Source organism: Triticum urartu, chromosome 1A, assembly GCF_056163025.1.
Source record: "Triticum urartu cultivar PI428250 chromosome 1A, HENAU_Tu73, whole genome shotgun sequence".
NCBI classification, from domain to species: domain Eukaryota; kingdom Viridiplantae; phylum Streptophyta; class Magnoliopsida; order Poales; family Poaceae; genus Triticum; species Triticum urartu.
Window position 1 is genome coordinate 546,600,997 of NC_141873.1, and position 17,713 is coordinate 546,618,709.

General features: G+C 42.9%; 2 protein-coding genes and 1 long non-coding RNA gene across 3 annotated transcripts in view; 1 reads left to right on the top strand and 2 right to left on the bottom strand.

Moving 5' to 3' along the window:
• Nucleotides 1-17,713, top strand: part of LOC147992487 (uncharacterized) — a 285,776-nt gene that overhangs the window by 35,554 nt on the left and 232,509 nt on the right. The window lies entirely within an intron of this gene.
• On the bottom strand, nucleotides 96-1,591 carry LOC147992489 (uncharacterized). The gene is made up of 2 exons (XM_087530705.1): nucleotides 941-1,591; nucleotides 96-346 (listed from the first exon to the last, which is right to left on the bottom strand). The coding sequence occupies exon 1, from the start codon at nucleotides 1,548-1,550 to the stop codon at nucleotides 960-962; it is 591 nt and encodes a 196-aa protein (XP_087386831.1). The 5' UTR covers nucleotides 1,551-1,591; the 3' UTR covers nucleotides 96-346; nucleotides 941-959.
• Nucleotides 1,993-4,209, bottom strand: LOC147992490 (Rab5-interacting family protein). The gene is made up of 4 exons (XM_087530710.1): nucleotides 3,981-4,209; nucleotides 2,989-3,184; nucleotides 2,428-2,447; nucleotides 1,993-2,286 (listed from the first exon to the last, which is right to left on the bottom strand). Exons 1-4 carry the CDS (start codon nucleotides 4,067-4,069, stop codon nucleotides 2,256-2,258), a joined length of 336 nt encoding a protein of 111 aa, XP_087386836.1. The 5' UTR covers nucleotides 4,070-4,209; the 3' UTR covers nucleotides 1,993-2,255.

Genomic DNA, 17,713 nt, shown 5'->3' on the forward strand with positions numbered 1-17,713 from the left:
AGCAGATCACAGAGCCAAGGAAGGGCAGTGCACCATAGTACTTCTAACAAGAAACCAAATGCATGTCAGCCAAAGTATAACTTGAGTTTTCAAAATGAAATAAAAGGCAGCTCCATTGCAGTCACAAGTCATTTCAGCACATGTTTCTTATCTGATTTTTCAAAATATTTTATTCCACATTTCGTGTTAGGGACAGAAAATTCATCAACAAAATAGGAGTGAAGGCAACTAAGAGAATCCAGCATTGTGACCTTTGAGCCTGAAAAGGTTCAATTGGCACTGACAGTCCCACAATGCTCGCAGCAATCAACCATGGTGGTCATATGGTTCATACATTCAGCAGTGCCTGCAGATATGAGGAGCAGAATTAAATTTGCATACATAATGCACAATTACTTCCTTCTTTCTATGGAATAGTGGAACGCAGCATTTGTGATATATGTGCGAATAAGAAAATTAATATACACCAACACACAAGGATTCAGTTCCATTCAAGGTAGAGCGGCCTTTATTTTATCCATACGGAACACAGCAGAAAGTAGACATTTGCATATACATCTGAAATCGATAACTCGACTTGCTGACAAATGGACAGTTGTAAATCCAGAAATGTGCAGTTGCGATTAAACAGCAAGGGTTATTAGGATCACAGCGAAACAATGCAATCAAATGTCACACATTGCTTACTAGGATCACAGCGAAATAATGCAATCAAATGTCACACATTGCATCATAATGAAATGCAATTGTGGGTACATTACTGGATTAGACAGCAAGGGCATTGCATCATAATGAAATGTGATGGGCAACATCCTAGGTAGCAACAACCATATAGGTGAAAGGGCCATCAGTTTCTCGACAATTTCACTACAGCAAGTCATCAATGTGCCGGCTCAAGCTAATCTGAGTTCCCAATTCCGCGAGAGAGATCTCATCTCACCTCGAAATGCAGGGGCCGATCAGTCCATGACGACCTTGGCGCCGAGGGCCTTCATCCGCTCAACGATCTTCTCGGCCTCCTCCTTGGACAACCCTCCCTTGATCACGGCGGGGGCCTTCTCCACCAGCTCCTTGGCCTCCTTGAGCCCGAGGTCCGTGAACGTCCGGATCTCCTTGATCACCTTGATCTTGCTCGCCGCGTCGAACGAGTCGAGCCGCAGCTCGAAGACCGTCTTCTCGGCCGCGGCCGCCGGCTTGTCGCCGGCCGCGCCGGCGGCCGCCGCGCCGCCGCCGCCGAGGCCCGCGGCCGAGTTGAGGATGGCGATGGGCGGCGCGGAGGGGATGTCGAGGCGGCGGAGCAGGAGGGCGGAGAGCTCGGCGGCCTCTGCGAGGGTGAGGGCGGAGACGTCGTCGACCAGGCGCCAGACGCGGTCGGAGGGCGGCGGGCGGGACGGCGGCGCGGTCGGGTCGAAGGTGGAGGGGTCGTAGTCGGTGGGCAGCTTGCGCACGTCGATGAGCTCCTCGGCGGCCGCCGTGGAGAAGGCCGCGGGGAGGCGGCCGCGGTGGTGGCGGAGGAGGCGCTGGCCGGAGCGGAGGAGGGAGGAGGCCATAGTGGAGAGGGAGGTTAGGGTTCTGGGTCCAGTGGGAGCGATGCTCTGTGGGAATTGGGTTTTGGAAATGAAACCATGGCCTGTGACTTTGGATCTGGACTTAGGCCCATGTAGTAAACCCAGCCCAATGAGCCCATTATGTTACATGAGGTCATGCTTCTCTCTCAAAAATTAAAGCAGCAGTAGTATATAATCTCAAAAAATTGAAAATAAATCAATCAAAATCAGCTAAAAAACACAAGATTTTGACAAAAAAGGATTAAAAACACAAGACAGATTATATGTTGTTTTTAAGAAGCAAGTGAACCGAATTATATACAACAAATGAGGACACATTTAGAAGCCATTGCCTATAAGATTAATAGCATTTTCATCGCAAGTGATTCAACAGCATGAACGCAGGAAATGATGTGATGTAATTGTTTTGGATCATCAGGCGAGCTACGACATGGGTAAATGAATTTAAGTGTGGTGTTTACACCGTGATATCTGATACACTGGCCATCAAATAGGCATATACAATGTTGCAGTTCACCAAACTAGACAGTAATAGTAATAACTAACAACAAAAACGGATAACGATGAGACTCCATTGTTCCATCATGTTAAGGGGAAATCTTGCATATGCTTGGTTCATCTGACATTAGCTCCTTCCATCAGAAGATGCAGCATGTTGCGTTCATCAGACTCTCCTTCCATCAGAACTCAGAAAATGTGGACGATATCGTACGCAAATCTTGTACATGTCAAGGATGAACTCAAGCAAAAATATATCAACAGAGGAACGGTTAAAATAGGATGGGGGTGGGTACACAAAAGCAGTAAAAGGGCTTGATATATTCAAAAAGAACAGCACATATTAATTTATCAAGGATACGTCCAGAACAGCACGAAGGACTGCAAATGAAAAATTCACGATGTTAGAACATCACGCAAAGCAAAAGCTCATTGTAGTGAGCAAATATTATAAGATAAACTTGAAAACGAGAACATAAAGAATACAAATGGCAATTGAGTAGAATGAACAGTTGTGTTTGGATCATTTTGAAACATCTATCGACGGACATGAGTGGCCATTATAACATAGATACTATAGATAATATTCCTCCCAAGTTTCACTATTATTCATGATTGTGGCCCTACTGCATTATCTAAAGCTACAATTAATCTTTCAACATAGTGTCAAATTAGACTTGTATATACTTGTATAACTCCTAGTCCTAACTTCAGGCTTTTACAGCCGTACCAAATAAGAACTCATCTGGATCCAACTCAATATTCAATAGCTTCCTAGATTAATTTAGACTAAAACCAAAGACGGGTAATAGTGTTTGTACATGACATATTTCAACAGTATATAAAATAGCATCCAAGGGTCAAAATGTTTATGCAGTTAGGGTGTAAACCACAGAATACTCATGATGGCAACAATGCTTACCATAAGGCCGGCCAAAACCCCTTCGACTAAAATCCTGCTCCAACTATCAAAGTACGTGTGGACTGAGAACTTTGACTTTGCCAAGAGCCCAATAGATGCTACCATCATTATCAGAAAGTAGAAGACGAAGCCCGTCAGACCCGTGAACCCCCAGATACCAGCAACAACTCCACTGATGATCGACAAGAATGTCCGACTGTAAAACGAACAAATCATCATGTTCAGGACAAACCATGTTTGGTTAAATAGCAGATAACGTCTAGGGTAATTCCTTATAGTCGAAAAGGTGTTATCACCAAAATGGAAACAGGAAACTGGATAGTGTACATCACACAGAAAACAATCAGTGCTGAAGCCTGTAACTACAGTATTATGTATGTCCACCACCAACCAAACAAGTTAAAATAGTTATTGAACTGTAATTAGATTGTCTATAAACAGCTTTCCATACGAGTCTCAAGCACAGAGAACCAACAAGAGCATCACTTCTATACCGCTTGAAAACTAGATACACCTAGTGGATCTACCATCTAAGAGGCATGCCCACCAGATCAAATCACTTCACCAGTTTAGCTTTGCTGTTCACCAATTTTAAGGCTGTTCCGGGTACAGTGCATCTCAACCTAGCAGGAAAATCTAAGCAAATCCTTTTAAATCAGCCCACCACCCAGCTACCAAAGGTTCCAATTCACTGTGTAAAGTTGTTAGCGCATCATAGTTCCAGGAGAACCACTAATTCCAAAGTCGTCGTCCCCTTGCTCAAAAACGAAAAAAAAAAATTCCACTCCCCTCGTCCCTTCCCTCGAATACTTGTACTAGAACATCCAGCGGCCAGCAATTACGCTAATGATCCACGAGATACGCTCGGATCAAACCTGAACAAGCTAAAAAAATCCTAAACTGAGCACACCTCCAGAGTCCAGATCAGATCGAGTTCACCGCCGAACCCAACGGGAAGAGAAGGGGGGTGCGCGGAAGAGAGGGGCGCGTACCTGTAGAGGATGGACCTGACGTTGCTGGTGAGGTTCTCCGCCTGGATGACGGGGACATCGTCGGAGGAGGTGCCGCCGGCCGCCGCCATCGCCGCGAAATCTCTCTTTTCTCCGGGCGAGATTTGGGGGCGGAGAGTCTGGGGCGGCAGCGATCTGGACGGCTCGACTGCACGGGGACGGGGTTGGGTCGTAGTGTTTTTTTTTTCTGAGGGAGGTCTTAGGGGGTTTTTCGCCTGCTGGTCCTCGGCCTTTTCTCTTTTTCAGGAATCCTACCGTCTACTTCTTTTTAGGGAAATCCTATCGTATACTACTTGTTTTGCAGAGTTGCTTGGAAAAAATATGAGCAAAAGGAGTTTGGACTTTGTCAAAGTGCGTTTATTTTTTTTATTTTTTTGCGGGGTAAAGGGATTGTATTGTTTAAATAATAGTCACATTACAATCTGGTAGGATGAGGTCTAATATTTCATCAGGCATTGATCCTAACCAAACTACTGTTCGTTCCTCTAGACGACCAAAACGAGCAAGTAGATCGCTCGCTTGGTTCATTTCCTTGGAGATTTTGTTGACAACGAAACGCCTCCCTTGCTTCATGAGATGCTTCACGTGCTCAACTAGATGACCCAGCTGTGAGCTATCTCGAGATAGATTATTAATCATCTTAACGACCTCCATGGAATTTGTTTCAACAAGGGCATCCTGCCGACTCCACTCCAGTGCAAGGGACATGCCTTCCATACAGGCACTTAGTTCCGCCTCAAGTGCATTTATTTAGAGCAACCACGTAATTCATTTCACTGATAGAAAATAAAGCTACATAGCCAAACACACGATGGAAGCTAAAAGATTGACCAGAAAAAGCACGAATATCCTGAAAACTTTGCAGATAGACCCCTAAAATAGAAAAATATAGAACTATCCCTAGGTTCAAGTCTGTCTTTTTATATTTTGTGATAAAATTGAGGGGAGAAATCTGTTTGGCTATAATTGTATAGAAGACATTTCTACTACCTCTGCCCCACATTAATTGTCCTATACAAAGGTACCTCTGCAGCTTGTATCAATGGTTCACTGTTTAAGTTGAGTACCCTCAATTGCACACCTACGATATAATTTATTTTATTGCGAAAAAGATTTAGATATATTATAAAATTCATCAGAAGTAAAAAGGCACCTTAAACATGATAAAAAAATTACATCCAGATCTCTAGACCAACGGACAACCACCACTGCTAGTAGAATGAGCAGTCGACGCGCCAATGTCGTCGTTCCCTCGTCGGAGCCGGCTTGACCATGTTGATGAAAGATGGGAAGTCTTCGTGCATATGCTCCTAAGGACCAGTGCTCGGGGGCCATATTCATCGGCGTTGGACCCTTTGATAGATCTGAAGCAACTGACATTGTACCTTTAGATTTTAGAAATGTTTCAACTATACAAGTTTTAACACTAAAACTAGCATAATATCCGTGTGCTGCTACGGGCAATTAACAATGTTTGACAAAATGAACAATGTACGGACTCTTCAAATAATAATTCGTTTTCTCTTTATTGTACTCCCTCTGTAAAGAAATATAAGAGTGTTTAGATAACTAAAGTAGTGATCTAAACACTCTTATATTAGTTTACGGAGGGAGTACTATATATGTAGAATATGGCAACCTAGAATCAAACATAGTTACCAATCGCATGTTAGTTTCATAGAGATCTTAAAAAGTATCAAGTGAAGAATGAAATCATTAGACAAAAGGAGAATCTGAAGAGTACATTCATGCTGATGGCAGCAAGGAATGAGCTCGCCTTGGAGGCACATGGGCGAAGCAGGACATCGAGAGGACTGCAGAGCCTAATACGACTTCTCGCTGCACACGGGCAAAGAATTTGCATGCGGCTGCCCGGGAGCTCGGCAGAGTTATACCTCACGGGCTTTTAGACAGGAAGTGGTGGGAAATCCGCATGCATGCGCTCAAATTAACGGCACACTAGCACAAGACTTACGCCAAATCCAAGAGTAATATCGCAACTTCCAGTAATCTGGGTAGTACGGCTTCCCGACGTACTAATAAGTCCAAGTCCCATCACCATGATAGTTGATAGGCATCGACCTCCAGCCGATGAGGACGCTGAAAGGGCATTTTGCGCCTTAAGTGTTTTGGTATTGATGGCAACGTAATTTATGGACTAACTGTGTGCTTGAGCTATACAAGCATATTTATATGACACAAGATGGGAAGAAAAGATCGAAGACAACATTGCTGATGCTTTTTATTTCTTTGACTGTAAGAAATCTGTACTATTAAAAGAGGTTCTGCATCAAAAAAAATATAGGTGAAACCAAATCACGTACACAAAATACATATTGCACCCACATATACCTTCCTAGCCGTTTTGAGAAGAATCTTCAAATTTCACCTGTGCTAAAACCACCCCTCGGCATGATCACCGTGGACATGCCCTCTTACATCCAACGGTGGGTGCGAAGTGGGTAGCTAGCCTCATGTCGTCAGTCCATGACCCGAGCTTCAGGAGTGATGAACGGTCGGTTGAATCCAGGAAAGGACCCACTATCAAACGGCGCGGTGACTAGATGGTCCATCAACTCCTTCTCCTAGTTGCACAACATACGACATGGTGGGTGAAGGAGACAGCACTTGGCAAGCATCTGTTGTCCATCATTTGTACTCCACGCGAGAAGCCCAACGCCTCCTTTGGTTTAGAGGAATCTTGTAGGAATTTCATAGGATATGATTTCTATAGAAAAAATTTCTTTAGAGCCCTTTAGTTTGTAGGAATGGAATCTTATTTCTATGAAGAAATTCTTCCTATCCTTCATAATAGAAAAATAAACATTAGCCTTTAACATGGCACCCGCCGAGTTCGGGTGCGGGTAATGGTTGCCCAAACCCGTACCCGTCTCATTATTTTTCTCCCATACCCGTACCCGGTCGGGTGCGGGTAATACCCACGGGTAAAAAATACCCATCTCGATGACCTTACCCAATTCACACTTCATCATGTATTTTTTCAACATTTACACATATATACGCAACATTTTCAGCATGTAGTCTTCAACATTTCAGTACATATATACCACATTTTAGCATTTGAGCACATATAGATGATGATTTGTTGCGCGATGAAATAAAAAGAATGATATTGATTTTCAGAAATGGATAGCAATAATCATGAAATATATCACACTAAACAATGTCCAATTATATACATGGACTAGATCACTGATGGCGCCTATCTATTTGTACAACTAAATGATAGGAATTTTCGTAAATATATTACCACATGAAATATATTAAATTTGCATAAACATAACCATAAATTAGTCTGTAGTATGAGGAAATCTCATATACAAGCGGTAAAATCATGCTTCACACCTAATCGGAGCAGCGGCCCAGTACGGTGTGGGATCGATATTAGCGAACGAAATGAGATTAGGCACGATTCACACCTAATCCGATGACCGAAAATGCTTAATTGGACGATCGGACAACAAGGGACGTTGATGGCCTGAGAGGGCTGGAAAAATGTGCAGTTTTAATGTCTCTAAATGAGTAGCCTGTACGTGAACTTTTAGAAAAACATTCTCACCTATTCTTTTTTTTCAATTACAAGACAAATAAGACGGACACAATTTTCTTTTATTGAAGGTACTTCTGCATCCCCTATTTTGAACTAATCAACCGAAGGAGACTATATAATAAGATTAACAAAACTGTCAGTTCAGAAAACAAGATCAACGCATTTAAACAAGATCATGCACATGCGTCAGGGAGAGGATTTTGGGTCGAGGTTAGTGGTTGTGTTAGTCTAGGATACAATTACTAAGTTCTTTAGTGAATGACACATGGAGCCTACTGTTAGAAGAAACTAATATATGGGTATGCGGGTACGCGGGTGCGCGGGTATGGATATTGCATTTCCATACCCATACCCGGTTTACCCGATGGATACAATTTTTTTCCATTATAAACCCATGGGTATTTATTTGTCCCAAACCGTTACCTTAATAGGGTTTTTACCCGCCGGGTTCGCGGGTTTTGGGTACACATTGTCATGTTGAATTAGCCTGGACTCAATGGAAAAAAAATCATATGATGTGAATCAAAGGGCATCTCCTTTTCTATTCTTACTCATAGGATTTAAGATACATGTCATCTCATTTTCTATGACTTTCCTATTCCTATGATTTTCCTACCCTATGAACCAAAGGAGGCCTTATAGTATAACAGAAAGAGTACTTGCTCTTTGAGCAAAGGGCCTCCCTAAGCACGCATTAATTTCCTGGGCATGCTTCTTTCTACTCAACGTTGCAAGCACTTTGAGCATGTTGGCAACTCCACTGCTAGCTTGGTCCTCTCCAACTCTCTGATGAAGTGCCACCTCCAAGTTAAGAAGCCCAGTGATGATGATGATGCATAGATTTAGTTTTTTTATTATGTTAAGCTATAGTATGAACTCTGTCTTTCATATGAATTCCGGTGATGTAATGTGGCGTGAACTGCTAGTTTAATTATCTCGTATGTGTTTACCGGATCTTCTTTCCCACCGTCTGCGGTATCACAACCGGAAACGAAACTTACGATACCACGGTTTGCAGGAAAAGTTTTAACTGTTGATTGGAAAAGCTTCAACCCACATGAGAGAAAAGTTTCAACTTGTGGAAGAAAGCTTCAACCATGGAAAAAGCCTCAACCGGCGGTGGAAAAGCTTCAAGCAACGGTGGGAAAAGCTTCAACCGGCATCGGGAAAAAGCTTCAACATGTGGAAAAAGCTTCAATCGGCGTGTAAAAAAACTTCAACCGGTGTGACAAAAAGCTTCAACCGGCCGATGATGTAAGTGGCGACGCTGAGTGCTGCGGCCGACGACACATTGGTGTTGCGGCGGACGTGCTACGACAGAGACGACTAGATGCTGCCATGACAGAGACATCGGGCGTGCTGCAAGGCCGCGGTGTTTTTACTACGAGGGCGACAGTCCCCTGCTGGAATCGGCAAGGGCAAGTGCTGCAAGGGTGACCACCGGCGATGAGGGCAGCGACCAGCAGTGAGCGTTGGCGACGAGGCAATCGGCGCGAGGATGGCCGACGAGCTTCACTCCGTGGACGGGTGGATTACGGGCTGCAGACATGCGCCATGGCTTTCCTTGTTTTCTAATGAAGCGGCTGAGGAAAGAAAAGTCATCGTGCGGGTGCGGCTATCACGACGCTAATTCTACATGTGCTACCTCTTGAGCACTGCGTTGGATTTCCTTGAAGAGGAAAGGATGATGCAACAAAGTAGCGTAAGTATTTCCCTCAGTTTTTGAGAACCAAGGTATCAATCCAGTAGGAGGCTACGCGCAAGTCCCTTGTACCTCAACAAAACACAACCAACGCGATAAGGGGTTGCCAATCCCTTCACAGTCACGTACGAGAGTGAGATCTGATAGATATGATAAGATAAGATTTTGTTGGTATTTTTGTGATAAAGATGCAAAGTAAAATAAAAGCAAAGTAAAAAGAAAATTAAGTAACTAAGTATTGGAAGATTAATATGATGAAGATAGACCCGGGGGCCATAGGTTTCACTAGTGGCTTCTCTCAAGAGCATAAGTACTTTACGGTGGGTGAACGAATTACTGTTGAGCAATTGACAGAATTGAGCATAGTTATGAGAATATCTAGGTATGATCATGTATATAGGCATCACGTCCGAGACAAGTAGACCGACTCCTGGCTGCATCTACTACTATTACTCCACTCATCGACCGCTATCCAGCATGCATCTAGAGTATTAAGTTCATGAAAACAGAGTAACGCCTTAAGCAAGATGACACGATGTAGAGGGATAAATTCATGCAATATGATAAAACCCCATCTTGTTATCCTCGATGGCAACAATACAATACGTGCCTTGCTGCCCCTACTGTCACTGGGAAAGGACACTGCAAGATTGAACCCAAAGCTAAGCACTTCTCCCATTGCAAGAAAGATCAATCTAGTAGGCCAAACCAAACTGATAATTCGAAGAGACTTGCAAAGATAACCAATCATACATAAAAGAATTCAGAGAAGATTCAAATATTGTTCATAGATAATCTTGACCATAAACCCATAATTCATCGGTCTCAACAAACACACCGCAAAAAGAAGATTACATCGAATAGATCTCCACAAGAGAGGGGGAGATCATTGTATTGAGATCCAAAAAGAGAGAAGAAGCCATCTAGCTAATAACTATGGACCCGAAGGTCTGAGGTAAACTACTCACACTTCATCGGAGAGGCTATGGTGTTGATGTAGAAGCCCTCCGTGATGGATGCCCCCTCCGGTGGAGCTCCGGAAGAGGCCCCAAGATGGGGTCTCGTGGATACAGAAGGTTGCAGCGGTGGAATTAGGTTTTTGGCTCCGTATCTGATCGTTTGGGGGTACGTAGGTATATATAGGAGGAAGGAGTACGTCGGTGGAGCAACAGGGGGCCCACGTGGGTGGAGGGCGCGCCTGGGGGGTGTAGGCGCGCCCCCCTACCTCGTGGCTTCCTCCTTTATTTCTTGACGTAGGGTCCAAGTCTCCTGGATCATGTTCGGTCCGAAAATCACGTTCCCAAAGGTTTCATTCTGTTTGGACTCCATTTGATATTCCTTTTCTGCGAAACTCTGAAATGGGCAAAAAACAACAATTCTGGGCCGGGCCTCCGGTTAATAGGTTAGTTCAAAAAATAATATAAAAGTGGATAATAAAGCCTAATAATGTCCAAAATAGTAGATAATATAGCATGGAGCAATCAAAAATTATAGATACGTTGGAGACGTATCAAGCATCCCCAAGCTTAATTCCTGCTCGTCCTCAAGTAGGTAAATGATAAAAAAGATAATTTTGATGCGGAGTGCTACTTGGCATAATTTTAATGTAATTCTTCTTAATTGTGGTATGAATATTCAGATCCGAAAGATTCGAGATAAAAGTTCATATTGACATAAAAATAATAATACTTCAAGCATACTAACTAAGCAATTATGTCTTCTCAAAATAACATGGCCAAAGAAAGTTCATCCCTACAAAATCATATAGTTTAGTCATGCTCCATTTTCATCACACAAGAATGCTCTCATCATGCACAACCCCGATGACAAGCCAAGCAATTGTTTCATACTTTAGTAATCTCAAACCTATAAACTTTCACGCAATATATGAGCGCGAGCCATGGACATAGCACTATGGGTGAAATAAAATATGATGATGGGGGTTATGTGGAGAAGACAAAAAAGGAGAAAGTCTCACATCAATGAGGCTAATCAATGGGCTATGGAGATGCCCATCGATTGATGTTAATGCAAGGAGTAGGGATTGCCATGCAATGGATGCACTAGAGCTATAAATGTATGAAAGCTCAACAAAATAAACTAAGTGGGTGTGCATCAAACTTGCTTGCTCACGAAGACCTAGGGCACTTGAGGAGGCCCATTGTTGGAATATACAAGCCAAGTTCTATAATGAAAAATTCCCACTAGTATATGAAAGTGACAAAACAAAAGACTCTCTATCATGAAGATTATGGTGCTACTTTGAAGCACAAGTGTGGCAAAGGATAGTAGCATTGTCCCTTCTCTCTTTTTCTCTCTTTTTTTGGGCCTTCACTTCTTTTTTATGGCCTTTCTCTCCCCTCTTTTTTTTAATTCCTCACTTAGGACAATGCTATAGAAAATGATGATCATCACACTTCTATTTATTTACAACTCAATGATTACAACTCGATGCTAGAACAAAAGATGACTCTATATGAATGCCTCCGACGGTGTACCGGGATATGCAATGAACCAAGAGTGACATGTATGAAAGAATTATGAACGGTGGCTTTGCCACAAATACTATGTCAACTACATGATCATGCTAAGCAATATGACAATGATGAATGTGTCATGATAAACGAAATGGTGGAAAGTTGCATGGAAATATATCTCGGAATGGCTATGGAAATGCCATAATAGGTAGGTATGGTGGCTGTTTTGAGGAAGATATAAGGAGGTTTATGTGTGAAAGAGCGTATCATATCACGGGGTTTGGATGCACCGGCGAAGTTTGCACCAACTCTCAATGTGAGAAAGGGCAATGCACAGTACCGAAGAGGCTAGAAATGATGGAAGGGTGAGAGTGTGTATAATCCATGGACTCAACATTAGTCATAAAGAACTCACATACTTATTGCAAAAATCTACAAGTCATCAAAAACCAAGCACTACGCGCATGCTCCTAGGGGGATAGATTGGTATGAAAAGACCATCGCTCGTCCCCGACCGCCACTCATACGGAGGACAATCAAAGAATACCACATGTTTCAAATTTGTTACATAACGGTTACCATACGTGCATGCTACGGGACTTGCAAACTTCAACACAAGCATTTCTCAAATTCACAACTACTCAACTAGCATGACTTTGATATTATTACCTCCATATCTCAAAACAATCATCAAGCATCAAACTTCTCTTAGTATTCAAAACACTCATAAGAATTTTTCTACTAATCTAGAATACCTAGCATATTAGGATTATTTAAGCAAATTACCATGCTATTTAAGACTCTCAAAATAATCTAAGTGAAGCATGAGAGATCAATAGTTTCTATAAAACAAATCCACCACCGTGCTCTAAAAGATATAAGTGAAGTACTAGAGCAAAACTATATAACTCAAAAGATATAAGTGAAGCACATAGAGTATTCTAACAAATTCCAAATCATGTATGGCTCTCTCAAAAGGTGTGTACAGCAAGGATGATTGTGGTAAACTAAAAAGCAAAGACTCAAATCATACAAGACGCTCCAAGCAAAACACATATCATGTGGTGAATAAAAATATAGCTCCAAGTAAAGTTACCGATGGAAGTAGACGAAAGAGGCGATGCCTTCCGGGGCATCCCCAAGCTTTGGCTTTTAGGTGTCCTTAGATTATCTTGGGGGTGCCATGGGTATCCCCAAGCTTAGTCTCTTGCCACACCTTGTTCCATAATCCATCAAATCTTTACCCAAAATCTTGAAAACTTCACAACACAAAACTTAAAGTAGAAAATCTCGTGAGCTCCGTTAGCAAAAGAAAACAAAAGACCACTTCAAGGTACTGTAATGAACTCATTATTTATTTAAATTGGTGTTAAACCTACTGTATTCCAACTTCTATATGGTTTATAAACTATTTTACTAGCGATAGATTCATCAAAATAAGCAAACAACACACGAAAAACAGAATCTGTCAAAAACAGAACAGTCTGTAGTAATCTGTAACTAGCACAAGATCTGGAACCCCAAAAATTATAAAATAAATTTCTGGACGTGAGTAATTTATCTATTAATCATCTACAAAAAGAATTAAATAAATAGCACTTTCCACATAAAAATGGCAGCAGTTCTCGTGAGCGCTAAAGTTTCTGTTTTTTTACAGCAAGATATCAAGACTTTCCACAAGTCTTCCCAACAGTTCTACTTGGCACAAACACTAATTAAACACAAAAACACAACCAAAACATAGGCTAGGTAAATTATTTATTACTAGAATAAAAATAAAATTGGGTTGCCTCCCAACAAGCGCTATCGTTTAACGCCCCTAGCTAGGCATAAAAAGCAAGGATAGATCTAGGTATTGCCATCTTTGGTAGGCAATCCATAAGTGGCTCTCATAATAGATTCATAAGGTAATTTGATTTTATTTCTAGGAAAATGTTACATGCATTTCCTTAACAAAAATTGGAATCTAATATTTCCTTCCTTCATATCAATAATTGCACCAATCGTTCTAAGGAAAGGTCTACCAAGGATAATAGGACATGAAGGATTGCAATCTATGTCAAGAACAATAAAATCTACGGGCACATAATTCCTATTTGCGACAATAAGAACATCATTGATTCTTCCCATTGGTTTCTTAATAGTGGAATCCGCAAGGTGCAAGTTTAAAGAGAAATCATCAAAATCACGGAAACCTAACAAATCACACAAAGTCTTTGGAATCGTGGAAACACTAGCACCCAAATCACATAAAGCATAGAACTCATGATCTTTAATCTTAATTTTAATAGTTGGTTCCCACTCATCATAAAGTTTTCTAGGGATAGAAACTTCCAACTCAAGTTTTTCTTCATAAGATTGCGTCAAGGCATCAACGATATGTTTAGTAAACGCTTTATTTTGACTATAAACATGAGGAGAATTTAGCACGGATTGTAACAAGGGAATCAAAGAACAGTTTTCATAATTAAATTCCTTGGAATCCATAATTAAATTTCTTTAATCCCACTTTCATCAAATTTAGCATCAAGATATAAAAACTCTGAATTTTTGGAACGCTTTCTAGGTAAAGGTGTTGGAAATATGCCCTAGAGGCAATAATAAATTAGTTATTATTATATTTCCTTGTTCCTGATAATCGTTTATTATCCATGCTAGAATTGTATTGATAGGACACTAAGATACATGTGTGGATACATAGACAACGCCATGTCCCTAGTAAGCCTCTAGTTGACTAGCTCGTTGATCAATAGATGGTTACGGTTTCCTGACCATGGACATTGGATGTCATTGATAACGGGATCACATCATTAGGAGAATGATTTGATGGACAAGACCCAATCCTAAGCCTAGCATAAGATCATGTAGTTCGTATGCTAAAGCTTTTCTAATGTCAAGTATCATTTCCTTAGACCATGAGATTGTGCAACTCCCGGATACCGTAGGAATGCTTTGGGTGTACCAAACGTCACAACGTAACTGGGTGGCTATAAAGGTGCACTGCGGGTATCTCTGAAAGTGTCTGTTGGGTTGGCACGAATCGAGACTGGGATTTGTCACTCCGTGTAACGGAGAGGTATCTCTGGGCCCACTCAGTAGGACATCATCATAATGTGCACAATGTGATCAAGGAGTTGATCACGGGATGATGTGTTACAGGACGAGTAAAGAGACTTGCCAGTAACGAGATTGAACGAGGTATCGGGATATCGATGATCGAATCTCGGGCAAGTACTGTACCGATAGACAAAGGGAATTGCATACGGGATTGATTGAATCCTTGACATTGTGGTTCATCCGATGAGATCATTGTGGAGCATGTGGGAGCTAACATGGGTATCCAGATCCTGCTGTTGGTTATTGACCGGAGAGTTGTCTCGGCCATGTCTGCATGACTCCCGAGCCCGTAGGGTCTACACACTTAAGGTTCGATGACGCTAGGGTTATAGGGAAAGTATGTACGTGGTTACCGAATGTTGTTCGGAGTCCCGGATGAGATCCCGGACGTCACGAGGAGTTCCAGAATGGCCCGGAGGTAAAGATTTATATATGGGAAGTCCCGTTTTGGTCACCGGAAAAGTTTCGGGTGCTATCGGTAACGTACCGGATGTTGGAAATATGCCCTAGAGGCAATAATAAAATGGTTATTATTATATTTCTTTGTTCATGATAATTGTCTATTGTTCATGCTATAATTGTGTTATCCAGAAATCGTAATACATGTGTGAATATATAGACCACAACACGTCCCTAGTGAGCCTCTAGTTGACTAGCTCGTTGATCAAAGGATAGTCATGGTTTCCTGACTATGGACATTAGATGTCATTGATAACGGGATCACATCATTAGGAGAATGATGTGATGGACAAGACCCAATCCTAAGCTTAGCTCAAAGATCGTGTAGTTCGTTTGCTGTAGCTTTTCTGAATGTCAAGTATCATTTCCTTAGACCATGAGATTGTGCAACTCCCGGATACCGTAGGAGTGCCTTGGGTGTGCCAAACGTCACAACGTAACTGGGTGACTATAAAGGTACATTACAGGTATCTCCGAAAGTGTCTGTTGGGTTGGCACGAATCGAGACTGGGATTTGTCACTCCGTATGACGGAGAGGTATCTCTGGGCCCACTCGGTAATGCATCATCATAATGAGCTCAAAGTGATCAAGTGATTGATCACGGGATCATGCATTACGGTATGAGTAAAGTGACTTTCCGGTAACGAGACTAAACAAGGTATTGGGATACCGACGATCGAGTCTCGGGCAAGTAACGTGCCGATTGACAAAGGGAATTGTATACGGATTGATTGAATCCTCGACATCGTGGTTCATCCGATGAGATCATCGTGGAGCATGTGGGAGCCAACATGGGTATCTAGATCCCACTGTTGGTTATGGACCGGAGAGGCTTCTCGGTCATGTCTGCATGTCTCCCGATCCCGTAGGGTCTACACACTTAAGGTTCGATGACGCTAGGGTTGTAGAGATATTAGCACACGGTAACCCGAAAGTTGTTCGGAGTCCCGGATGAGATCCCGGACGTCACGAGGAGTTCCGGAATGGTCCGGAGGTAAAGATTTATATATAGGAAGTCCAGTTTCGGCCTTCGGGAAGGTTTTGGGGTCACCGGTATTGTACCGGGACCACCGGAAGGGTCCCGGGGGTCCACCGGGTGGGGCCACCTATCCCGGAGGGCCCCATGGGCTGAAGTGGGAGGGAAACCAGCCCCTAGTGGGCTGGTGCGCCCCCCCCTTGGGCCTTCCCCTGCGCCTAGGGTTAGAAACCCTAGGGGTGGGGGCACCACCCTTGCCTTGGGGGGCAAGGCACCCCCTTGGCCGCCGCCCCCCTAGGATATTGGATCTCCTAGGGCCGGCGCCCCCCCTTATGCACCCTATATATAGTGGGGGGGGGGGGGAGGGAGGGCTGCGCACCCAAGCCCCTGGCCTCTCCCTCTCCCTCCCGTGACACTCCTCCATCTCCCAGCGCTTGGCGAAGCCCTGCCGAGATCACCGTTGCTTCCACCACCACGCCGTCGTGCTGCTGGATCTTCAACAACCTCTCCTTCCCCCTTGCTGGATCAAGAAGGAGGAGACGTCTCCCAACCGTACTTGTGTTGAACGCGGAGGTGCCATCCGTTCGGCACTAGGTCATCGGTGATTTGAATCACGTCGAGTACGACTCCATCAACCCCGTTCCCTTGAACGCTTCCGCTCGTGATCTACAAGGGTATGTAGATGCACTCCTCTCTCCCTTGTTGCTAGATGACTCCATAGATTGATCTTGGTGATGCGTAGAAAATTTTAAAATTCTGCCACGTTCCCCAACAGTGGCATCATGAGCTAGGTCTATGCGTAGTTACTATGCACGAGTAGAACACAAAGTAGTTGTGGGCGTCGATATTGTCAATTTGCTTGCCATTACTAGTCTTATCTTGATTCGGCGGCATCGTTGAATGAAGCGGCCCGGACCAACCTTACACATACGCTTACGTGAGACCGGTTCCACCTACTGACATGCACTAGTTGCATAAGGTGGATGGCGGGTGTCTGTCTCTCCCACTTTAGTCGGATCGGATTCGATGAACAGGGTCCTTATGAAGGGTAAATAGAAATTGGCAATTCACGTTGTGGTTTTGGCGTAGGTAAGAAACGTTCTTGCTAGAAACCTATAGCAGCCACGTAAAAACTTGCAACAACAATTAGAGGACGTCTAACTTGTTTTTGCAGCAAGTGTTTTGTGATGTGATATGGCCAAAGGTTGTGATGAATGATGAATGATATATGTGATGTATGAGATTGATCATGTTCTTGTAATAGGAATCACGACTTGCATGTCGATGAGTATGACAACCGGCAGGATCCATAGGAGTTGTCTTTATTTATTTATGACCTGCGTGTCAACATAAACGTCATGCAATTACTTTACTTTATTGCTAAAGCGTTAGCCATAGTAGTAGAAGTAATA

Excerpts from the sequence above, each read along its gene's own strand:
- LOC147992489 (XM_087530705.1), bottom strand. The coding sequence starts at position 1,550 with ATGGCCTCCTCCCTCCTCCGCTCCGGCCAGCGCCTCCTCCGCCACCAC.
- LOC147992490 (XM_087530710.1), bottom strand. The coding sequence starts at position 4,069 with ATGGCGGCGGCCGGCGGCACCTCCTCCGACGATGTCCCCGTCATCCAG. Across the intron at positions 3,185-3,980 it reads GTCAGGTCCATCCTCTACAG|TCGGACATTCTTGTCGATCA; the intron begins GTACGCGCCCCT and ends TTCGTTTTACAG. Across the intron at positions 2,287-2,427 it reads TCCTTCGTGCTGTTCTGGAC|ATTTGCGTACGATATCGTCC; the intron begins GTATCCTTGATA and ends GACATGTACAAG.